Below are 16,134 nucleotides of genomic sequence, written 5' to 3' on the forward strand. Positions count from 1 at the left end.
TGCCCAAAGTCTCCAGCAAAGTTGACTTCATGGTGATTGGGTCTCCAACCACCTGGCACCCAAAGCCTGGTGGGAGGGGCTGTGAGAGCCACCATGTTGGTTGGCCCATCTTCCCAGGAGAGCTTGGCCTGGGTCAGGTCATCTGGGGGTGCTCAACAGAGCCAGGCTGGCTTGCACCCTCTCTGACTGCATTTTCCTTGCCCTTTGGGGACTTGACCAACCTCAGGGCCTTCCATGTGGCACATGCTTGTTTGAACTGTAACTTCCCCCTGCCCGGGCATCTGGGACTTGCCATGCTGGCCTGGTGATGTCATTGTCAGGGTCCGGGATCCTGGGGCACCCTCCCTGCCCCTTCTCCTCCCCCAGACCCACAGGCTCAGATGACAGGCCTCTCACCAGTGTGCAGCGGCTGACTGGGTGGAAGGCCATCTAGACATAAAGGTTTTGGATCCCACTGGTGCAAGAGGGGACAGCTGCCAGACTGACGGCAGAAGAGAAAACAGAAAAACCACCCACATTCCCCCAAGAGCTCAGAAAGCACACCAGCCTCTCCTCACCCATGCAGGGCTTGGAATTATGGTGCCAGGTTGCACTGACTTTGGTCCAGAGTGATGCTCTGGGTCCTCAGGAAACAGCTGGATTTTGTTCCAAGTTCCCTGTTTAAGAGGGGAAATTGGGTCTGTTTCATTCTGTTTTGTATTGTGATGAAATTATAGAACAGAAAGCAAAGCATTTTAAAGTGACCAATTCAGGAGTTTCCATTGTGGCTCAGAGGGTTAAGAACCTGACTAGTATCCATGAGGAAGCAAGTTCAATCCCTGGCCTCACTCAGTGGTGTTCCTGAGAGCTGCAGTGTAGGTCGCAGATGTGGTTCCGATCTGGCATTGCTGTGGCTGGCAGCTACAGCTCCAAATTGACCCCTAGCCTGGGAATTTCCATATGCTTCAGGTGTGGCCCTAAAAAGGGCGGGGGGGTGGGGGGGGGGAGTGAACAACCCAGTGTCACACAGGGTTGTGTAACCCCTGCCTTTGTTCCCAGACATTTTCATCTCAAAAGGAAATCTACTCACTGAGGACCTCCAGTCTATACACAGCATCAGACAGTATGCAGTCTTGGGGGACCACCTTCTGGACATGGTGTTCAGGGGTTTATCCATGTTGTAGCCTTTGTTAGCACTTCCTTCCTTCCTAAGGCCGAATAATATTCCCCTGTATGGACAGACCCCTTTGCTTTATCAGTTTGTTTATCCATTCATCAGCTGATGGACATTTGAGTTATTTTACCTTTTGGCTATTGTGAACTGTTGTGAAAGAGACTGCTCTTTGAAACATTCTGGTGCATGTTTTGGTTTGAACACCTGTTTTCATCTTCTGAAGTTAAGTACCTAGGAGGGGAACTGCTGGGTCATATGGTTATCAGCTCGGCTCTTTTTTTCTTTTTTTTTTTTTTCTGTCTTTTTGCCTTTTCTAGGGCCGCTCCCGAGACATATGGAGATTCCCAGGCTAGGGGTCTAATAGGAGCCGTAGCCGCCGGCCTATGCCAGAGCCACAGCAACTCGGGATCCAAACCACTCTGCAACCTACACCACAGGTCACGGCAACGCCAGATCCTTAACCTACTGAGCAAGGCCAGGGATTGAACCTGCAACCTCATGGTTCCTAGTTGGATTCGTTAACCACTGCGCCATGACAGGAACTCTCCCAGCTCGGCTTTTTAAAAATATCTTTTCGGAGTTCCCGTTGTGGCGCGGTGGTTAACGAATCCGACTAGGAACCATGAGGTTGCGGGTTCGATCCCTGCCCTTGCTCACTGGGTTAACGATCCGGCGTTGCCGTGAGCTGTGGTGTAGGTTGCAGACGCGGCTCGGATCCCACGTTGCTGTGGCTCTGGCGTAGGCCGGTGGCTACAGCTCTGATTGGACCCCTAGCCTGGGAATCTCCATATGCCGCGGGAGCGGCCCAAGAAATAGCAAAAAAGACAAAAAAAAAAAAACCTTTTCTTTGAAATGTGTTTGGAAAGTCACCAATTTAGGCAGGTCACACAAGCGGACCTGGGCGTGGTTCCTCTCTTGGAGACTCAGTTTCCCTGTCTGAAAAATAGGCATCCGGGAGTTCCCGCCCCCTAAGGGGAGAAGGGGAATCAATGAGATGGTGTGGGTGGATGGCCAGCCCTGTGTCTGGCCCGGAGGCATTGCTGGCCAAAGATTGGCAAGTGTTTTGCCTCAAAATGTGCACTTGCTACATCAAAGCTTTGAGGCTTTTCCACTCTTTGGGAAACTAACTTCCCCGAAGCACTACAGACATTCCCCACCAGTAGCTGAAGTTCTGCTACAAACAAAGGAGCCAGTCTTGGACACTGAGCCCCAGGACCAGTGGCCCATCCTGTGGATAGACTCCGTTCTCAGCACACAGGGCATTGGGGGGTGGGCTCAAAGCTGAGGATAGTGTGGTGTCTGGAGTTGGCTCTGTCCCACAGAGCCTGTAGGCCCTTCGGTGAGACTTGAACCTCCCCCTCAGCTTGGTGTTCTGAGCCTCTCCCAGAGGGCAGTGCCTCCCTGGCTGGACTACCCACCTTTACCCCACGATGTGACCTACTGTCTGTAAAAGCATCCAGCCCCCACCACTGACCAGGAGGGCTGCAGGGCTGAGAGAGGAAGGTGGGGAGCCCAGGAAGAGGAAGAGGTTTCTACAGATACAGTGCGGTGGGGGCTCCCTGCACAGTGTGGTGGGGGCTCCCTGCCAGCGTCCCGCTGCTGCAGCTGGCTGAGCCACCAGAAGGAAGGTGGTGTTTGATCTGCTTTTGCCTTTGTAAATAAATACAGCCCAGCCCTTTGCTGGTGGTGTAAATAGGGAGGGGAGACCACACTGCTGCCTGGGTCCTTCTGCGAGATTGAACTGGTCTCCTGGCCTCTCTACTGTCCCTTGTCGTTCTGGGTGGGGAGGGCTGAGAGCATAACCTTTGTTCTTCCTGAGGGCCTGCTTTGGACTTCGCCTGGGGCACGCTGGCCAGAGGATGGGACAGGAGCTGGATGTGGGGGCAGCAAGGCAACTGAAGACAAGAACTGCTCCCTCCACCGCCCCCGCTCCCGGCATTTGGTCCAGGAGGGCCACCCTGCTTGGCTGCTCCCAGAAGACAAGCAGCCAGCGGTCCCAGCTCCATTCTGCCCACGTTTCCTGGGAGCCCTGCAGTGGGTCCCGGACAGAGGCCTCAGAGGGGCTCTCACTCCCTGCTCTGCAGCAGTGGAAATCGAGAAGGGAGGGGGGAGGGTCGAGGTTCCTGGAGGCCCCCTGAGGAGCTGAGGGACTGAGGCTGGTCTGGGGGCACTGGTGCTTTCCTGGCAGGTGTGGTTGGTGTGGCTCTCCGCGGGCAAGGAGGACGGCGACTGGAGCTACAGGCACATATCATGTGGTTCCCTGGGTATGATCTGTGGTAGACCAGATCCTGTGCTCTCAGGAACCCAGCTGGCAGGGGTCCCATCCAGCCTGGGTCAGGAGGGTGCAAGTGGACAGGAAGAGGCCCAGGAAGGGGTGTGTGAACTCAAAGAGCAGAGGGTGGCTGGGACCCAGCATGCGGCTGTGCCAAGTCAGCTAGTCAGGCGGCATGATGCCAGGGGCTCCTCCAGGGATTATGTAGGGAGAACACCAGGCTCTCTTTATTGCCGTTATTGTTAAACAAGTGCCCAGGTGGAAGATGGAGGGAAACAGGGTACTTATCACCCAGCGCTCTCTCAACACCTCAAGGAGCACATCTGAGGAAGTTTCGAGTCTGTGCTTCTGTGCTTAATTTCAGATGTGATGGCCGCTCCCCCCAGCACAGCCACCCCAGCGTTGCCATGTGGGGGAGGGGCCTCAGGAATGAGTGTGTGTTGGCTAAAACCTACCAAACATAAAGTGAGCCAGTCTAATCACTACCAGTACAGCTCGGTGGCTTTCAGGATGTTGACCAAGTTGTGCAACCATCCCCACAATCCATCTCTAGAACTTTTTTCTGCTTCCTGAACCCAAACTCTGCCCCCATCAATCAGTAAGTTCATTCCCTTCTACTCTCAGCTCCTGGTAACCTGCATTTTGCTTTCTGTGTCTATGAATTGGACTGTTTAGGGACCTCATATGTGTGCAGTTGGAGTAAATTTGTCCTGTGACAGGCCCGTTTCTCTGAGCATCATGTCCTTGGGCCCATCTTGTTGCAGCCTGTGCTGGAATGACCTTCGTTTCTAAGGCTGAGTGACATTCCGTTGTATGGATAGGCCATGTTTTGTTTATCTGTCAGCTGATGGACAGGTGGGTTGCTTCCACCATTTGGCCGCTGTGAATGCACTGCTGTGAATATCTGTTCTAGTTCCTGCTTTCAATTCCTTTGAGTATGTACCCAGGAGTGGGACTGCTGGATCATCAAGTAATTCTATGTTTTATGCTTTGAAGGATTTTTTTTAACCAGTGTTGTCCTTGAGGTGTAAGGAAAGGAGGTGACCTGGGCATTGTCTGGACACACACACACACACACTCACACACATACACACACCTACACCCTTCCCCCCCCCCCCGCCCCCCGGACTTATTCCTCCTACCTTTTTGGAGGGAGTGGGTGCTATGGGCTTCCTTTTTTTCCTTGCCTCAGAGAGTAAATTTTAGATTGGCAGAGTGCTAGTCTGGGAGCTGCCAGCTGAGTTGCCTGGAGAAGAGGTTTCAAATTTCACTGTGCAATCCCTTTTCCACACTAAGCCTGGAGCTGTGACTCAGCCTCCCTCTCCCCTCCCCTTCCTCCCCCTCCCTCTCCTGCTGGTGAGCTGTTCAGTTGATCTGCCTTCATCTCCCTGAGGCTTTGGGAGCTGAGGGATCCCAGGCTCACACCCGCTGTTTTCCTGTATTTAGCTTCAGCTTTGGGTAGAGCTTTGCAGGAAGTACCCGGCTGCTGAAGCTACCTGGGCCCCCAATGGTGCCCTAGGTGGCACTGGGCATTCCTGGCAGAGGAAAGGGGAGCAAGGCCTCTTTGCTGCTTTGCTTTTGTTCTGGGGAGACTTTCAAAATCCCCAAATAATGTTCCTTGTGCTCAGGAGGAAGGGGACCTATATGAGGTAGGGACCTGGGGTGTGAAAACTTCCCCCCCCCACCCAGTATGAGAGGAAGGCAGGTGCCCATGTGCTGGTTGGAAGGGGATGAGGAAGTTGAGACTTTCCTCCCGCCCATCACACTTGCATTGGAGCAGCCTGGCTCAGTTGGCCAAGTGAAGGGTGACAGGTCCAGGTTTGCAGGACAGCAGACTGAGCCCTTGGGCCTAATGTGGGAGGGGTGGCTGGCTGCCAAGTACCCAGATTTAAAAGCATCAGTTCCTCAGATGTCAGTTTGGGGAAATGTGTGCAAAGTGGGAAGCTGACTGGATTTTCACTTGCCAGGGAGCCTCACGTGATCACAAGGAGCCGGACTGCAGACCTGGCCCCTTGTCTCACCTGTTCCGGGTGAGGCATCCATGTTGAAGCCGATGGTCCATCACACTGGCCACCGACCGCTTGGTTTTGCACAGGTTTTAGCCCAGTTGTCCTTGAATCAGCATGTGGTTTCTGAATGTGGTCCCTTCTAGGGGTGAGCCCTGGAGCCCTGAGCCTGCCCCAATGTTCTCACAGGGACTTCCTCAGTCTTGATTTGACCTTGGACATGAGCTCAGTGTCATCAAGGCCTGGAAGTCAGGGGTTCTTCCAGGTGATAAGGAACATGTTGACTTTTTAAATATCGTTATTAAAAAAAAAAAAAAGAAAAGTTTATCAGACAAGACATGTGGACGCTGGTGATTCCCAAGCTAACGTAAAAGTTGGGTCAGGGTTGAGGGGGCAGAGAATGGGAACTGTTGAAGGAGGTGGAGAGGGCACAGCCCACCGCCCCAAAGATTTAGAGCTAAGAAAGCCTCAACCCACGATCTAATTCACAGCCCAATTTTAAGTCAGGAAAGCTGAGTCAAGGATGGCTGAGGTGACCTGCACTACCTCAGGTGCGCAGCCACCCAGGCAGGACCAGAACCTCTCGCTTCTAAGAAATTCCCACCACAGCTTAGAGCTGGCTCACCTGCCCCACCAGAAGGACGAATCCTGGGTACAGGACCAGTGGAAAGAGCCCTGGGCCCAGGGGGACCATTCAGGGTCACCAGGAGTGAAGCCTTGATAGCGGAAGCCTTCTGCCTACGCCTCCCCACCTTGGGAAGCAGCTCCACAGTTGGCAAGTTTCGAGTAGGGGCTGCTATGATTTAGGACGAGAGGGATTCGTATTTATTTTACTTAAAAATCTGGTTCTCCAAAAGGAAGTGGAAGCTGGAGTCAGGCCCATTTTGGGGGTAGGGTATAGAGTTAAGACTCTGCATGAACAGGGTTTTGTGCTTTTTAGCACAATTGACACTCCCCAGCCATCCTCAGGGAGGTGGAGTGAGAACTAGTTAAGTCCCTTTGCTAATTCTTGGGAGGAGGAGGCAGAACATGGCCGTAGCAAAGACAATACAAAACCAAAAGTCCAGGGGCTCTGAGCAGTGATAACCCTATACAGTGATCTTGGTACCTAAAGCCTCTGTGATGGTTCATTAAGGGTCCACAGGACTAAGAGGTACCAGGTGGCTCTGTGCAGCTCTCGGGGTCCTCCACCTGTCCGCTCCTCTCAACCTAGAACTAGCTTCTGCCAGGACCCTCCCATGGGACACACACCGGCTGAACCCAACCTGTCCTTAGCAGCTGGCACCTGTGTGCAGACACCAGGGATGTGGGTGGGCGGGCATGGCAGCCAACACAGAGCCAGCCAGATGGGGGAGTACAGCCGGTCTCTGCCCTGGCTGCTTGCTGGAGCCCCCGGGAACCCCCTGTAGCCTAGGCCACCCCAGGCATCTGATTCAGTTGGTCTGTCTTGGGCCCACCTATGTTATGTTTTCAAAGCTCCCCAGGTGATGCTGACGTGTAGCCTGGGCTAAGGACACCTGTTAAAAGACATGTGACATGCTGGGACCGGAGGTGGAGGAACAGGGTGAGGCAGAGGCGTGGGAGGGACTTTGGCCACACAGGCACCTGCAGCTTGTTGGCTGGTCTTAGCCTTCAGTGAGCACCTGACCACTCCAGCCACAGCTCCTCCCAGCTGCCCAGTGGAAGGAACTGAGAACAGTTCTGTTTCAGGTTCCAGAAGCCCGAGAGTGGCCCTGTGCCTACCTGGCCTCAGCGGGCAGGCCGGGTGTCCACCAGCACCTGGAGCCTGAGCCCCAGAGTGGGCGTGTTTGGTGGCAGAAATTGTAAACCCTTGTGGCTGACTGCCCTGGGGCCCCCTGTGCTATAGCCTTGGGCTGCCTGCCAGTGAGTCATGGTGAAGTGATTTAACCCAGTCGGGATTGACCTCTCAGAAATCCCAGGGCAGAGGGTACCCTTGGGAAGGAATCCAGAAGTCCTCACGTGAGGTTTGGAATGGGCTGGGCCCATAGGTTGACATCCCAACACGGTGTTCCCTTGGTTAGAATAATTCTGGGAAGAGCGCTGTAGAGGGGCCAAGGGCTTAGAAGCATGTGTGGGTTTTGTGATGTAGCCCGGGGGAGGGTGACTAGAGGCAGGTGCCCGGAGGAGGAGGTGTTAGATCTGGAGCTAGAGAGTCCTGAGTATCAGGGGGCCTGGTGTGGGATAAGCCACAGTCTGTGCTCACTGGGACACTTGGCAGGAGGCGGGCTGTGGCCTGTTCCCTGGCCGTGCACCTGGGATGGTAGGATCAGGTCTGATCCCACAGATGTCAAAGCTTGTCCCTGACAGCAGGACCTTAGCATTCGCTTTTATTAAAAAAAAAATTTTTTTTGTTCTTTTTTGTTTTAGGGCCACACCCGCAGCATATGGAAGTTCCCAGGCTAGGGGTTGAATCAGAGCTGCAGCTGCTGGCCTTCACCACAGCCACAGCAACACTGTGGTAATCTGAGCCGCATCTGTGACCTACACCACAGCTCATCACAAGACCAGATCGTTAACCCACTGAGCAAGGCCAGGGATCGAACCTGCGTCCTTATGGATTTGTTACTGCTGAGCCACAGTGGGAGCTCCAGGACACTAGCCTTTGGAGTCCACCTTTCAGAGCCCCTTCCCACTGCTCATGGCACTTGAAAGCCCAGTCTCATGTCACCTGGGGAGCGGGCTACTGCTTTGTCCTCTCCTTGCCCTCCTCATCCCTGACTTGCCTTTCGGTGTGAAGGTGAGGTCAGTCTTCGTGAGGTTCCTGTTTGACACCCGTAGGTGACACAGGTGGGGCGTGGACCTCCCCCCCAACCCGGGCAGATGGCCCTGCACACACCCCCCCGCCCCCCGCCGCCCCGTCTCTGACACAGATGCTTCTCTGCACACAGATGCATCATTTGGAACGCCAGCAGGGTTCAGCTGTGCTGCCGATCGGGAGGAGCAGCGCCGGCAGCAGGATGGGCTGCCTTACATCGATGACTCACCCTCGTCCTCGCCCCACCTTGGCAGCAAGGGCAGGGCCGGCCGGGACACCCTGGAGTCCACCAAAGCTGTGAGTTCCAGGGCGGGAGGCCAGGCAAGCACAGGGCTGGGCTGGGCTGGGCTGGGCTTGAACCTACCGTCCTCACCAGAAGGTAACTCTTGATGGGGTGGCCAATGGTCCCAATCAGTCGCTAAAGGGCTGCCCACTGGGTGAGTGAGCAGCGAGGTCAGGGAGCCAGGGGGAGGCTGAGGCCAAGAAGGTGGCCGCGGTCTAAATCAGCGTGCCCGGGGGTGGTGGCCCCAGCAAGGTGCTGAGCAGGGTGGTGCCCAGGCTCCAGTCCCTGAGCTCCACCAGCGCACTTGCCCCCTTCTCCCAGAGGAGCTACTGAGATGCATCCATCCCCATGGTCTTTCTCCTGAGGTCTCATTGTCATCAGTGATCCCACTATCACTTCCATGAATAGGGAACTGAGACCCCGAGGTCCCTGGAAAGTATAGGCTGGCACATCCCACAGGTGCCCTCTCTCGTGGACACACAGCCAAGGTGGTCACAGAGCAGGAATGGCGGCCCAGCCTGGCTCAATGTCCTCACACTGCCAGCAGGCACTCCAAGGTGCATTGGGGCCCAGCTTGAAGGGGTCCTTCCTTTGGGGCTGAGAGGGTGCTGACCCCAGGTCGGGTTGCACCTCTCTTTCAGGTTCTTCTGCCCCTGAGGACAGGCACATTCCCCCTGTGTCTTAGCTTGTTTCTGGCTGATCGCCACCCGAGGTTAAAAAATGAAAGAGGACTCTGCTTTTCCCTGTGGCCGAGAGGAGGCATAGGAAGTGTATTTTTTTTGCTATGGTGGCCTCTGTGCTGGGCTCGTGCCTTAACTGCAGGACTGCTTCTCATGCTCATTTTGTGATTTCTGAAGACCCCAGTGCTGGGTGGGTTTCTCATCCTGAAATGGGAGGGTGCGAAGGGAGCCCTAATGTACACACACCTGCCTCATGCAGATTCTTACCCAGGCAGCCAGTTTCACCATTTTACCGATGAGAAGACTGAGGTTCAGAAAGGCAAAGTGACTTGCTTGAGTCCACACAGCCTCTGAAGCCTTCTCAACCCTTTGGCTAACACCAACCACCTTGCCTTTCTTTTTTTAATATTTTAATTTTTTGGCTTTTTTAATAAGGCTGCACCTGTGGCACATGGAAGTTCCAAGGCTAGGGGTCGAATCGGAGCTACACAGCTGCCAGCCTACGCCACATCCACAACCATAGCCATGCAGGATCTGAGCCACATCTATGATGTACATACACCACAGCTCATGGCAACGCTGGATCCTCGACCCACTGAGTAAGGCCAGGGATTGAACCCACATCATCATGGATACTAGTTGGATTCATTTCCGTTGTGCCACAGTGGGAACTCCTAATTTTTTTTATTAAAGTTTGATTTACTATGTTCTGTCAATTTCTGTTATACGGCAAAGTGACCCAGTTATACACATTCTTTTTCTCACATTATCTTCCATCACGTTCCATCACAAGTGATTGGATGTACTTCCCTGTGCCATACAGCAGGACCTCATTGCTTATCCATCCAGATACAATAGTTTGCATTTATTAACCCCAAACTTTCAGTCCATCTCACTTCTTCCCCCTCCCTCTTGGCAGCCACAAGTCTGTTCTCTATGTCTATGAGTCTGTCTCTGTTCCATAGATCAATTCATTTGTGCCGTATTTTAGATTCCACATATTGGTGATATCATATGATATTTGTCTTTCTCTTTCTGACTTATGAGACTCTCTAGTTCCATCCATGTTGCTGCAAATGGCATTATTTAGTTCTTTTTATGGCTGAGTAGTGTTTCATTGTGTATATGTACCACATCTTAATTCATTCATCTGTTGATGGACATCTAGGTTGTTTCCATGTCTTGGCTATTTGTAAATAGTGCTTCAGGGAACACAGGGGTGCATGTATCTTTTTGAATTATAGTTTTTTCTGGATATATGCCCAAGAGTGGGATTGCTAGATCATATGGTAGTTCTGTATTTAGCTTTCTGAGGAACCTCCATACTGTTTTCCATAGTGGCTGTACCAATTTACATTCCCCCCAATAGTGCAGGAGGGTTCCCTTTTCTCCGCATCCTCTCCAGCATTTGTTATTTGTAGACATATAAAATGATGACCATTCTGATCGCTGTGAGGTGATACCTCATTGTAGTTTTGATTTGCGTTTCTCTAATAATTAGTGATGTTGAGCATTTTTTCATGCCGCCTTGCCTTTTTGATGCGTCCCCCTCTTTTCCTGCTTCATGAGTTTATTCAGTACAGATAGGCTTCCTTATGGCCGAGTCCTGAGCTTGGGACAGTCATCCCTGTCCATTGTCTGTGAGGGCTGTCTTCCCCCTGGCATGACCCCACTCCACTTCAGGCCCCAGGTCCCATGCAGCCTGGACACACACCCCCTCCCGCAAGGCCCTGCCCTCAGACACCTGCTACACTGACGGGGGGGTTCTTTCCCCACCTTTCAGCCCCAGCTGAGGGGCTATCTGCTGTGCTGCCCATCCGGGACCAGGGCCTCCCTCCCACCCCAGTGAAGGCTGCATTATGTGCATAGCAAGAGGCTGCACCTGCTTGCAGGGTTGAGGGCTCCGGTCCAGCAGACCCACCTGGCCCAGAGAGGTGTCAGGAGGCGCCTGACTGAGATGGGGACTTGATCAGAGGCGGGCTGTGCACCTTTGTTCCAGAAGGCCTGTGGTTAGGTGCTTGGAACCCCAGGGCAGGTGCCCTCTGCTGCTCTGGAGATGGGTGCAGCCTGACTTCTGGTTTCCCCACCAGGGGCATAGTAAGACCCCCCTCATTTTGTTTTTGATTGTGGGTTTGAGGAAGATACAGATGTCACTTTCTAGCAACAACAGTGGTGGTCTTGAGGTCAGAGGTACCTGATCCCAACCAGCCAGGGGAGGGGTCCCAGCCCACCCTGCTGCATCCTGACCTGGGTTGGGAGGGGCTCATCCCAGCTGCGAAGCTTGGGCCCTTTGGGTAGTTGGCCATCAGGAGAACCTTCCTAAAGTCTCCACGGTAATTCAGGGGCTCAGTGGCTCATGTCTGATCCATAAACTCCCACCTCTGTGGTTAGGTAGAATCAGCAGAGGCCAGGCCCCCTTACCCAGAGCACTGTGGAAAGGACCCAGGGGGCCATATAGGCTGGATCCTGGTGATGGAGGCTTTCCCAGCCCTGAGGTTAGTGATGGTCTCCATCCCTGGACAGTCTCAGAGGCTTGGTGCCCAGGCATCGTCCTGCCTGCCCTGAAGGCGGGGGTCTCTATATGGAGGAGCCAGGCTGCAGGAGCCCCCAGCACATGGTGCTGCCCCTGCCCCAGACAGGGGTCCTCTGTTCAGCAGCTGTGTTGGCCGCCACCTCCCAGCCAGGAACAGGCCAGGTCCTGCACCCCGATCTCTTGGGGGTGAGGTGGGGTAGGGGTGCCTCTGCAAAGCTCCCCCCGACCCCTGCTCTCAGTGCCCTGTGGGCTTGGCAGCTGGCAGGTGGCAATTCACCCGGTCCCTCCCTCAGCCCATCGTCACACCCAGTTTGTCTCAGCCTCAGGATTTCTGTTGCTCCCTCACCTTCCTGACTGCAGGGGCAGGAAGCCTTTTTCCTTCTTTTTCCATTTGCCCTTTTCCTCCGGCTTCCTCCCGTCATGGACGGAATGGATTCATGGGCCCTTTCCAGAGCTGGCTCGTGTGCCAGGCGGAGCCATCAACACTGCCGGTCCCCACCCTGCCCTTTGCTCTCTCCTCCATGCTTTTCCTCCCATCCTCTCTCCTGTGGGTGGGGCTGCCAGCTGGTGTCCAAGCTGCCCTGTCTGCTACCACTGGCCCGTTTGGGACTCAGGAGAAGGTTCTAGCCTGAGTTCGGACGCCCTGGCTGCTGCCCAGATGTTGCCTTGAGCAGGCCACGCCCTTCAGAAGGGGGAGCTGGACTGGGCGCCATCCTGCCTGCGCATTTTCCTCCCTGCTTCCCAGACCGTGCCGTGATGGAGGCGGGAGAAGGGAGCAGACAGCATCTTGTGCCAGGCGGGTCCACCGGCAGAGCACAGTAGTGGGATTGTTCCGAGCGCACAGGCTTTCACCTTGTCCCGGACACGGTGGGAGGCATGTGCAAGGCCAACTGAGAGCTGCTTCCCCGAGGCGTCTTCATTTGCAATGTGGCCTGAGATGAGAGGAGGTAATAAGGTCCCCCACCCTGCCCATCTATGCTGATGGTGGTGGCACTGAGGGTCCAGCACAGTCCTGGACCCAGAGACCTGCTTGTCTTCCAGCAAGGGCTCCCTGGGCCATGATGGTACAGCCAGGCCTGGGCCCAGTCAGGAGTTCTGGCTCCTCTCATTGGTTTGTTTATTCTGTACATCTTCATGTAGCATCTGTGTGTTCCAGGCACCATGCTGGGCATAGGGAACTTCAAGATCGGGCCCAGCACCCCAGAGGCTCTGCTCATGGAGTTGCTGCCTGTCATGGCCTAGACGGGGGCCATGGTGTGGGATGTGGGGTCCCTTCCTTGGAGTGCCTCTAAGCCAAGAATCTGACAGCTGCCCCCTGTGCGTGTGCACACATGTGCACACGGGATAGACCCACCTGCATGTACCTTGTGTGTGCAAATTCAGATTCCCGGAGCAGAGTGGTCTAGGAAGCCTTTTCGATGGTCCCAGTGCGGCCAGGATGGGCCCTAGAGGCGCAAAAGGCAGAGACAGGGGGAACGTGGGGGTGGGGCCCCCATTCCCATTTACAGTGAAGTCGCCTCAGGGCAGGAGGCAGTTGCCTGAGCCAGTGTGGCTGGCTGGGCGGGCCTGGCGTGGTGGCCGCAGGTGCCGACTCTTGGCCCTGGGCACTTCCCTTCTGGCTTGCTGTCTGTAGAAGCTCCTACGTCCAGGCCGGGGAGGTAGAAAGGGCCAGCAGGGTCAAGGGCCCAGAGGGGCTGCATGGGAAGATCCAGTTCCAGGAACTGGTAGCGCCATGACGTCCGAGCCAGCCTCAGTCGTTTTCTCATCGGGAGTACTTCGGCCCCCACGGGATGACACATGGCCCCATCTACAGATATTTGCATCCAGAGGTGGGGGTCTTGCTGCTGGAATGTGGTGGGCAGAGGCTATAAAGACGCTCACCTCCCACAAAACACAGGGTGGCCCCCAGCCCTCAGAGACTCCTCTAGCCCCAGTTGCTGGTATGCGAGGGCCCAGAGCCTGGCCCCGTTAGCAGTTTGGGAAAATGAGTAACACTTTTAGTAGTGGGGAGAGGGCACCTGGCCATAGCCCACCCGGAACAAGGTCCTTGCCAACTAAGTAAGTCTGCATAGCAGACTCAGAAGAGCAGGTTTGAAGGACAGAGGCCCAAAGCCCAGGGCGAGGGGGTCCTCCTGGCAGGTGGCAGCACCCCCAGCCCCACCCCTGTGGCCGGGAGGGAGGCGGTGCTGCCCTGGCTTGGTAGGTCCAAGGGTCAGATGCAACAGCGCCGACGCCAGCGAGGCAGGTACCAGGCAAGGGGTGGAGCGCCACGGAGGGAGTCAGGGTGGCCGTGCAGTGGGCCCGACTTTCCCCCAGCTCATCCTCTTCCAGGACAGCTACGCCTCAGTCACAGGCAGAAGGTGTGGAGAGAGGCCTCGCCCCCCTGCTCAGCTCCAAACTGCCCATTTCCTGGTGTCAAGACTGAGGGTGACCCTCGGCTCTGCTGGATGACCCTACAGAATTTGCAGTGACCACGAGCGAGGGGCTGACGTGCCTCTCTTTAATCCTCCCTGGAACCTTCCGGGAGGCTTGTTCTCAGGTGAACAAGCCGGCTTCCTGTCTGAGAGGGGCCCCCTACCCACACCCACCCTGAGGCTGACTTTTTACTGTTTCTCCTCCAGAGTGAGCTGGACTTGGAAAAGGGCTTGGAGATGAGAAAATGGGTCCTGTCTGGAATCCTGGCTAGTGAGGAGACTTACCTGAGCCACCTGGAGGCACTGCTGCTGGTGAGGAGCGGGGTAGGGGCTGAGTCGGGGGGCCAGGGAGTTCTGCTCACATGTCCCAGGCTGCAGGTCCTGGGGCCTGGGGCAGCCCACCCTCCCAGGAGGCCTCGACTTACCTAGGGAGAGGCAGTCAGGACATTTTTGTCTCTGTGGGAGCTGGACCCCCCCCCAGGGGGCAGTGGATGCCAGTGTAATAAGACTCAGGTGTCAAACCAGGCTGGCTTTAAATTTTTATTGTTAATGGAATTTGAAAATAGGAGTTCCCTGTCCACTCCACGAGTTAAAGATCTGGCATTGTCACTGCCATGGTGCAAGTAGCATCCCTGACCCAGGAACTTATACGTGCTGCAGGCGCAACCAAAAATAAATAAGTAAATAAATTAAATAAAAATAAATGTTTGTGTCACGTGACTTCAATGCACATGACAAGCGGCAAGCGCTGTCCCTGGTACCTCTTCTCCTCCAGCCCATGAAGCCTTTGAAGGCTGCTGCCACCACCTCCCAACCAGTGCTGACAAGCCAGCAGATCGAGACCATCTTCTTCAAAGTGCCTGAACTCTATGAGATCCACAAGGAGTTCTACGACGGGCTCTTCCCCCGTGTGCAGCAGTGGAGCCACCAGCAGCGTGTGGGCGACCTCTTCCAGAAGCTGGTGAGTGACTTAGGGAGGGGCCGCAGCAGCCTGGCAGGGGGTGACGGGGCGGGGTGCTGTCTGCTCCCTGAGCCTGAGACAACCTGTGGGCCTGTGCTGCCTGGGCTCTGTCAGGGGAGGGGAGGAGGGAGGGAGGGAATGGGAGCCCAGGCCTCTTGCTGCCTTGGATGCCCCAGGCGGCTGCCGGGGGAAGGTAGCTCTGCAGCACCCATGTTGCCCCCCCCACCGCTGCCGCCTCCTCCTGCACGAGACCAGGATCCCCTTTGGTCACAATGAAACTGCTGACCAGGGAGCAGGACTCAGAGCTAGGGCAGGGGGACTAGGAGCACAGAGTCTGGAGAGGCAGGCACAAAAGGGAACAGTGGGGGGTTATTGTACTTTATTTCATGTTTGCAGTTCTCTGAATTAAAGGCTCTGGAATCAACCAAGAATTTTTTCAAAAGAGAACAGTGGTTTGGGGAGGGAAGACTGGTCAATAAAAGGGTGGTAGTGGGGGAAAAATGTAATTGTAATGTATACATGTAAGGATAACCTGACCCCCTTGCTGTACAGTGGGGGGAAAAAAAAAAAAGGGTGGTAGGAGAGGAGGAGCCCTTGGGTCCCCAGGGGTTCCCTGCTGAAGAGGTGGTGAGAGCAGGCCTTATGTGTGGCCCCAGCTCCTGCGGCAGCTATTTTGGGAACCTACAGGCATATTTAATGCTGGCAACTTTGACAGCAGCGCCTTCCAGTCTGGCAGGAACCAGAGCTCGTCCTATGGATGGGCTGGAGAAATGCAGGAGGGTTAGTTTGTTCCCAGGGATGGCCACACCAGGGTGTGGGCTGAGGCACAGCTTCATGCTGTGAGGCCGTCTGGTCCCAGTAGAGGGTTCAACTCCAGTTGGGCTCCAGATGGCCTGCAGGGTCCCCATCCCAGCTGAACCAAGGCAGCCCTACCAGGCACATCCCATCTTTACCCTGTGTCGGTGAGGAGGCTCAGGAATGGCAGGGCACCTGCCCAGACTGTAATGCTGGTTTCTGTGTCCCCAGGAAGAGTGGTTTGCTTCCCAAGGGGACTCA

The 16,134-nt window shown here is 55.1% G+C and overlaps 1 protein-coding gene across 2 annotated transcripts in view; it reads left to right on the forward strand.

Annotated features, from left to right (window-relative positions):
• The window catches only part of BCR (BCR activator of RhoGEF and GTPase), a 115,206-nt gene that overhangs the window by 45,569 nt on the left and 53,503 nt on the right, over nucleotides 1-16,134 (forward strand). For both annotated transcript variants that reach the window (XM_047762781.1, XM_047762780.1), the window contains exons 2-4: nucleotides 8,341-8,504; nucleotides 14,325-14,429; nucleotides 14,893-15,078. In XM_047762781.1, coding sequence (XP_047618737.1) covers nucleotides 8,341-8,504; nucleotides 14,325-14,429; nucleotides 14,893-15,078 — 455 coding nt within the window. The remainder of the gene's footprint in view (nucleotides 1-8,340; nucleotides 8,505-14,324; nucleotides 14,430-14,892; nucleotides 15,079-16,134) is intronic.

The sequence above is a fragment of the Phacochoerus africanus genome, chromosome 15 (assembly GCF_016906955.1).
Source record: "Phacochoerus africanus isolate WHEZ1 chromosome 15, ROS_Pafr_v1, whole genome shotgun sequence".
NCBI classification, from domain to species: domain Eukaryota; kingdom Metazoa; phylum Chordata; class Mammalia; order Artiodactyla; family Suidae; genus Phacochoerus; species Phacochoerus africanus.